This window comes from Ambystoma mexicanum, chromosome 2p (genome assembly GCF_040938575.1).
Source record: "Ambystoma mexicanum isolate Mex_15411 chromosome 2p, UKY_AmexF1_1, whole genome shotgun sequence".
NCBI lineage: Eukaryota > Metazoa > Chordata > Amphibia > Caudata > Ambystomatidae > Ambystoma > Ambystoma mexicanum.
The window spans coordinates 37,677,587-37,686,014 of NC_090923.1; the positions used below are offsets into that span (position 1 = coordinate 37,677,587).

An 8,428-nucleotide genomic window follows, 5' to 3' on the forward strand; every position below is an offset into this window, starting at 1 on the left:
TCATCTAGTCTATTGCTTCACTTATTTTCTTGGGTCAGGGTGACTCCAGACCCATCTCAGCCTGCTCCCGCAAGTGTTTAATTGCTATAATTTGAAATACAAATACGAACTGAAGACGACAAACAATAGTAACATTTACCTGGTGGTGCCCACTTATTTCTCTTCTTTCTTCTTTCTTCTTTCTTCTTTTTTCTAGGTCCCCCCCAAACCCCTGTTTTTGTTTTTGTCCAAAAACCATTATTTTTACTTATACCAAAACCAAAAAAAAACATACATCAAAAAAAGGCATTCAGTCTTTTATTTCCGGTCCTTTTGACTCGAATGTATTGCATTTCTAAAATCTTAAAACCTCACTGTCATCTGAGCAAGGAAGGTATCAACACGAACATAGAAGGTTTCTACGTTGTATGCCTGCCTCCCCCTCTCTAAAGGATTCTCACCAGCTGTTTCATCATGAAAGCTTTTCTAAGCCCTCTTCCTTTTTTCTTAAAATTGTATTGATGTCCCACACTCTTCAGCCATGTTTCTAGCATCTGTTTCAAACCAATCAAATATATCATCTAACCAAAGCTTCTCTAATTCTTTGCAGCGTGTCACAACCATGTGCTCTGCCGTCACTATATGTTGATAGTGTATGCACAGTTTGCACATATTAAGAAATTAAACTTCAATTGTGTTCCGGAGCCCTGTGCATCCCAAAGTGCTTTTCCATTTGAATTTGGGATGCATCCAGTGGATATTCAGTGCAATGCTTTGCTAATTGGTACAATGCGGTTTTTCACAGACTCTTCTGCCCTTTTACAAATAGCCCATATAGTGTCAGATAGCCTTTTCAATGTTCTGCCTGTTTTCTGTAGGTCCTGCTCCTGTTGCTCTTTCTACAGAACTTTCACACAAGGCAGACTGCTTGTAAGGAAAGTGTGCAGTGCCTGAACTTCACCAAAACATAACTTTCCTTTTATACATGACTGTGCAACATCAATCATCACAAGGTATAAATCGTGCGCACAGCAGTGAACATATATAGCTCTGGGCGAGACTTATTTCAAAAGTCCTTGCAGTCCAGGAATCCATCCAGACATAGTGCTTGTACCATCATACCCCTGCACATGGATTAAGGAAACAGCAAGTTCCAGGGATTCTAAAGTCAATGGGCCTCATTCCGAGTACGGCGCTAACCAATGGCGCTATTAACGCCTTGGTTGACGCCGTACCCGGACCGGTAGCGCCTTGGTGGATGGCGGAATCACCGCCCCATTCCGAGGTTGGCGGGGCGGTAATACCCCATTCACCAAGGCTCTTCCCCATTCCCAAATGAGCCCCCATAGGGCTCAATGGGAATGGGGAAGATGCAAATAACGGTGACCGTTCATTACGGTCACCGTTATATGCTTGGAGGCCCCTTTGCGCCCTCGACTTTAACACCTGCTCAAAGCAGGCGTTAAGGGCGAGGGTGCAGAGGGAACCCGGAGTATGGCGGTAAGGGAATACCACCACCGGTCTCGTTACCGGTGGCCGCTATCCCTTACCGCCATACTCGGAATGAGGCCCAATGTCAATAGTTTATAAAAGTCTGCCGATCCTGCGCCAGGGAGTTCAGCAAATGTTACAAAATGTCCATGACCAGATGAAGTCACATATCTAAGAGAAAGACAACTGATCAACTCTGCTGTTATCCATTGCACAGTCAACAATGACACTATAGAATGTGGCCATTTTAACTTCTTCAAGGATAGCGTGCATTGTCACGTTCACTAGTGCACTAATAATATCATTCTGAATGTCATGGTTCAAATAGGTTTCATTCCACTTACCATGAGGAAAATGCTGCGCTAAAACCTTGTCATACTTGGAGATCATCTCCAGTAACTCCCAAAAATGTCCATCGCTGGACGTACCTCCCAATACCATGTGTTCTCTGTGTCCACGGAGAGGCATCCCTTGCTTGGTGAGATACAACATAGCATCAAACAGTCACATTAGAATACCATGGTTTTTTCTCCAAATGTTCCCTTTCAGCTTTTATTAGCTCATAAACAATAGTTCTATCTTGGCTAATTCTAAATGTGTCGATTTGTTGTTCATCAGCTTCACAGTGTATCTTGGAAAGTTCATGCATCAGAACGTTTCTGTTCCTTTTTCTGTTCCTTTTTAAAACTGGAAAAACCACAGTTAGGTCCAGACCAAACCTTTGAAAATTGCAAATTTTGTTTATCGGCAATTAGCCAACATGCAAAGCAATTAAGACAGTTACTTCTAGGAGAATACACTAACTACTTTCTTACTACTGAGAATCCAACTGCAAACGTTTTTTTATACCACTGTTGGCTAAATCTTGAAGATTGGAGCCGTACGGCCATTTTCTATAGCCATATTTTAATCCAGGCTGACATGGACCAGCTGCAAGAAGTGCTCGAACAAAAGGTGTAGACATTGCCTTGCTCTGAAAGAGGTATGGATCTGTTGGGTAATCGTGCTGCATGTCAAGTGTGACCTACGTTTTTACATTCCCACTGCATTCCCCAAATTCCTCAGTATCCATGTCTTGTGGTGCGTGTTTGCCCACATTGGTATCGTCAACAGTTTTAGTGTAATTTATTTATTAATTTACTGTGCATGTGTAAGGCGCTTATACATCAAGCACATTGTGTTGTGTGACCAAACATAACTTCAAGCTGGGTAACAGTGTCTGTTGAGTGATCATGCTGGGTAACGGTGTCTGTTGAGTGATCATGCTTGTTAACAGTGTCTGTTGAGTGATCAGGCTGGGTAACGGTGTCTGTTGAGTGATCAGGCTGGGTAACAGTGTCTGTTGAGTGATCATGCTGGGTAACGGTGTCTGTTGAGTGATCATGCTGGGTAACGGTGTCTGTTGAGTGATCATGCTTGGTAACGGTGTCTGTTGAGTGATCAGGCTGGGTAACAGTGTCTGTTGAGTGATCATGCTGGGTAACGGTGTCTGTTGAGTGATCATGCTGGGTAACGGTGTCTGTTGAGTGATCATGCTTGTTAACAGTGTCTGTTGAGTGATCAGGCTGGGTAACAGTGTCTGTTGAGTGATCATGCTGGGTAACGGTGTCTGTTGAGGGATCAGGCTGGGTAACAGTGTCTGTTGAGTGATCAGGCTGGGTAACAGTGTCTGTTGAGTGATCAGGCTGGGTAACAGTGTCTGTTGAGTGATCATGCTGGGTAACGGTGTCTGTTGAGTGATCATGCTGGGTAACGGTGTCTGTTGAGTGATCATGCTTGGTAACGGTGTCTGTTGAGTGATCAGGCTGGGTAACAGTGTCTGTTGAGTGATCATGCTGGGTAACGGTGTCTGTTGAGTGATCAGGCTGGGTAACGGTGTCTGTTGAGTGATCAGGGTGGGTAACGGTGTCTGTTGAGGGATCAGGCTGGGTAACGGTGTCTGTTGAGTGATCAGGCTGGGTAGCAGTGTCTGTTGAGTGATCATGCTGGGTAGCAGTGTCTGTTGACTGATCAGGCTGGGTAACAGTGTCTGTTGAGTGATCATGCTGGGTAACGGTGTCTGTTGAGTGATCATGCTGGGTAACGGTGTCTGTTGAGTGATCATGCTTGGTAACGGTGTCTGTTGAGTGATCAGGCTGGGTAACAGTGTCTGTTGAGTGATCATGCTGGGTAACGGTGTCTGTTGAGTGATCAGGCTGGGTAACAGTGTCTGTTGAGTGATCAGGGTGGGTAACGGTGTCTGTTGAGGGATCAGGCTGGGTAACGGTGTCTGTTGAGTGATCAGGCTGGGTAGCAGTGTCTGTTGAGGGATCATGCTGGGTAACAGTGTCTGTTGAGTGATCAGGCTGGGTAACAGTGTCTGTTGAGTGATCATGCTGGGTAACGGTGTCTGTTGAGTGATCATGCTGGGTAACGGTGTCTGTTGAGTGATCATGCTTGGTAACGGTGTCTGTTGAGTGATCAGGCTGGGTAACAGTGTCTGTTGAGTGATCATGCTGGGTAACGGTGTCTGTTGAGTGATCAGGCTGGGTAACAGTGTCTGTTGAGTGATCAGGGTGGGTAACGGTGTCTGTTGAGTGATCAGGCTGGGTAGCAGTGTCTGTTGAGTGATCATGCTGGGTAACGGTGTCTGTTGAGGGATCAGGCTGGCTAACAGTGTCTGTTGAGTGATCATGCTGGGTAACGGTGTCTGTTGAGTGATCATGCTTGGTAACAGTGTCTGTTGAGTGATCAGGCTGGGTAACAGTGTCTGTTGAGTGATCATGCTGGGTAACGGTGTCTGTTGAGTGATCATGCTTGGTAACGGTGTCTGTTGAGTGATCAGGCTGGGTAACGGTGTCTGTTGAGGGATCAGGCTGGGTAACAGTGTCTGTTGAGTGATCAGGCTAGGTAACAGTGTCTGTTGAGTGATCATGCTGGGTAACGGTGTCTGTTGAGGGATCAGGCTGGGTAACAGTGTCTGTTGAGTGATCAGGCTGGGTAACGGTGTCTGTTGAGTGATCATGCTTGGTAACAGTGTCTGTTGAGTGATCAGGCTGGGTAACAGTGTCTGTTGAGTGGTCATGCTGGGTAACGGTGTCTGTTGAGTGATCAGTGTGGGTAACAGTGTCTGTTGAGTGATCATGCTGGGTAACAGCGTCTGTTGAGTGATCAGGCTGGGTAACAGTGTCTGTTGAGTGGTCAGGGCCCTCTGTAGATTCAGTTGAGCACTGTGGATGCTCAGGAACGTCAGCGCATGATGGGTGATCAGTGGAATGTAATGGAAAAAGAGGGGCGAGAGTGCACAGCTTCTTTTCTTAATAGTATATTTCGTTTCTGGTAGATTGTTATTTTATAAATAAATATATTAGTAGGGTGCAGCCCACTATCGTGTGCCACCATGTTGGGCACCGAAAGTGAACATGGAGAAAAAGAGACCTAGGCAATTATGCCTTGGGTGTGGGCCGCACACCACAAATTCCCACTAAGGGTTCATCAATTTCTTTTGTATTCGTTATTCAGTTAATAAAATCCAACTTCAATCATAAATCAAAAATATGTAGATTTTTTTTAAATTTTTCAATTATTGTATTTATAAAGATTGTGCTTAATTGGTTAAACTTCACCAAAAAAGCTAGTTATCTCAGTTAAGGCAAAACAGAAAACCCATCCGGCTAATGCATTTCGGATTGTATCCTTCATCAGAGCCAGGTTAATACTGCACACGTTATAATGCATTATGTGTGGATTTAGAAGGTTTACAATGTTTAGATTCATAATTAGTCCGTGCACCATGCACAACAACCAGATAATCAATGATTAACAACAAAAATGATCATAATTAATAAACAGGGCGCCCACAGGGACAGACAAATATTTAACATAAAAGTGAAATTGGAGAAAAAAGAAAACAAATAGGCATACATCGTTATAAATCATAAAAATGCAACATTTACAAAGATAATGATTTTACTCTATAGTTCAAATGGTTAATAGAACTAGTCAACTATATACTAAAATAGCAACGTGATCCCTCGTGATGACTACAGTGCTTAAAGGTCAAACTAGCGGCGTGTGCTTACTGTGCCAGAGTGTTCATTGTCGTGCTAGACTTTGTGTAAATGCCTGTGACTAATTTATCATGTCACTAACCTGTGTGCCAGATTGCAACCTACGCGTACTGTTCGCGTGTGGTGTTTCTCTATGAATCGCTTGCCTGGTATGGAGAGAACAAACGTGTTATCTCCTACGTGTTACATACTGCTGTCAGTCTATTCGCAATCGGGCGTCGCGTTTCATTCTGCAAAGATGTATTGCTTACCTGGAGCGTTGTGAGCAGCGTCTTGCTCGATCAACTCTGAACAGCGTCTGGGGCTCGCGGTTCATGTCGTTGCCCTGGGCAACGTTATGTAAACAAGGTGGCCGTTCGTGTGATACCAAGTCGGCCATATTGGTAGAGGCAATACTGGGACATTAATTGTATAGAGTGTGAAACTTAGTTAGTAAATGTAAAAAATGTAATCCTGAGGTTTTGGGGTAAATGTTTTAATTGCGCATGTAAAGGATTATAAGCCTCACGATATCTGCGTGTTGCATATTGTGCAGCTAACACGTATATGTTCTGATAGTTTATGTAGATCCATTGTTTGACTCATGAAATAGGGTGCCTAATTAGCCATTGATGTGAATGTATATACATGTTACATATAGATGTACAATCAAACATACATAATTAACATATACAGAATAAATAATAAATAATACAAAATCTATCTGAAGACAACTTAACTAGAGAAAACATTGTTACTATCCTAGTGGTATACTGTCTTAATGCGTGTATCAGTTAGGATTGTCCTTGGCAAGTCTGGGTAAGACTCAATTATTCAAATGGCGTTGCCAAACTGTTTCTTGATGTACAAACCGGATGGTGATTTATGCTTTTTACATGAGCATGTAGCGATCTAGCATGATGCTTATTGACATTGCATGGTGGACAAATGCTGACGTTATTACAGAAAGCAGTTGAGATCTAATTCCTCGTTGAGTCCTGGTGGTGACACAGATTCGAGCCGATCTATCCAATAGGCTTCTCTTTGTTGCCTTCTTTTTTTCGAATCAGCATATACATTTGTCACTTCTAGGGTTTCCAAAATTTGGAACTTGACTTGAAAGATGTTATGCTGCTTTGCATTAAAGTGTCTTGCTACCGCTGAATTAGTGTTTTTATTGCGTATGCATGACTTATGTTCATTCATCCGAATTCTCAGTTTACGACCTGTTTCACCTACATAGTAAAGTCCAGATGGGCAACGTATGCAGTAGATGCAGTTTTCAGTATTGCAAGTTCCATAGCTTTTTATCATGATTTTTTTCTCCCGTGTATGGATGCGGAACTAGTCCTCCTTTGATAATGTTATTGCAATTACTGCAATTTAAACATGGAAATGTTCCTGTCTTTTTTGGTTTGATCCTTTTGGTTCTGGTGTCTCTTGTGTTAACTAGATAATCCCTTAGGTTACTGGATCTTTGATAAACAAACGTTGGAGTCTCTGAGAAGAGATTTTTAGTTCTTTCATCACTTTTAAGTATTGTCCAATGTTTATTTATACATCTTTTGATCTGCATACTTTGGGACGAATATTTGGACACATATACCAGTGATGGAGATAGTTTTTTGTCCTTTGGTACTAGAGTGCTGGCTCTTGTTATTGCTTGTACCTTTTCTTTTGCTGACTGTAGATCTTCGTTCGGGTAGCCCCTCTCTTTAAGTTTTTTGCTTAGTTTTTCTAGTTCTTGTTCGCACTCTCTATCATCACTGATAATTCTTTTTAATCACAACATTTGTCCATAAGGTAAATTCTTCAGAGTGTTTTGTGGATGGAAACTCATACAGTGTAGTAAATTCTTCCTATCTGAAGGTTTTGTGAACAAAGAGGTAGTGATTTGTTGGTTGTTTACATTCACCAGGATATCCAGGAAATGGATTCCAGGATTGCCAATTTCCGAGGTAAACTGAATCCGCGGATCTATATTGTTGATATACCTTATGAACTCATTAAGCTCTTTTCTTGTGCCTTGCCAGATGCCGAATATATCGTCTATATAGCGCACCCATGTTTTCAATTTATTCTGCCATTCAGGTTTTTGCAAGATATGAGTCATCTCGAATTGGTACATAAACGCATTTGCGTAAGCTGGTGCCATTGTTGCTCCCATGGCTGTTCCGGAGGTTTAAATGTAAAATTCATTCTTGTATTCAAAATATGAGTTCATTGCACTAAAGGAGAGTAGTGATAAGATGAATTCCTTTGCTGCTCCTATATCGTTTTCCTGTAACAGGAGCCACTCCACAGCTTCCTGTCCCAAGTCATGTGGGATGCTTGTGTAAAGGTTTACCACATCTATGGTGAAAAGTATGTCATTTTCTGTAAGTTGGACTCCTTCTATGATGTTCAGAAAGTGTGTGCTGTCTTTCACATACGTTGATGTCTTCTGTATTAAAGGGTTCAAGAAAAAATCTATGTATGTTCCTAGTGGTTGCAGAATCCCACCTGTGGCTGCTACTATCGGTCTTGCAGGTGGATTGATAAGACTTTTATGGATTTTGGACAGTAAGTAAAAGTGAGGAATATTTGGTTTTAAGTTCAGTAGAAAAGCCTTTGTCTTATATGTTATCATTTCTCTTTCTTCTGCTTTCATGAGAAGTTCATCTAGATATTTTAGTATTTCGATGGTTGGGTCGTGATCTATTTTGGCGTAAACATTATGATTGTCCAGTTGTCTTTTGCATTCGTTTTCGTAATCTGAGGTGTTTAATAATACTAATGCACCCCCATTATCTGCTGGTCTAATGGTTATTTTTTCATCAGAGTATAGGTTCTGGTCAATTGACATTTCCCCTCTGCTGAGGTTTCTGTTCTTTGTTGTTCCATATTTGATCTTTTTAAGATCTGTTGTGACCATTTTTTCAAAAATATCA

The 8,428-nt window shown here is 42.1% G+C and overlaps 1 protein-coding gene across 1 annotated transcript; it reads right to left on the reverse strand.

Moving 5' to 3' along the window:
* Window positions 1-2,636: 2,636 nt before the first annotated feature.
* On the reverse strand, window positions 2,637-7,611 carry LOC138567703 (uncharacterized). Its single transcript, XM_069646171.1, has 3 exons — window positions 7,493-7,611; window positions 7,168-7,273; window positions 2,637-4,355 (listed from the first exon to the last, which is right to left on the reverse strand). The coding sequence occupies exons 1-3, from the start codon at window positions 7,609-7,611 to the stop codon at window positions 2,637-2,639; spliced, it is 1,944 nt and encodes a 647-aa protein (XP_069502272.1).
* Between the last annotated feature and the right edge of the window lie 817 nt (window positions 7,612-8,428).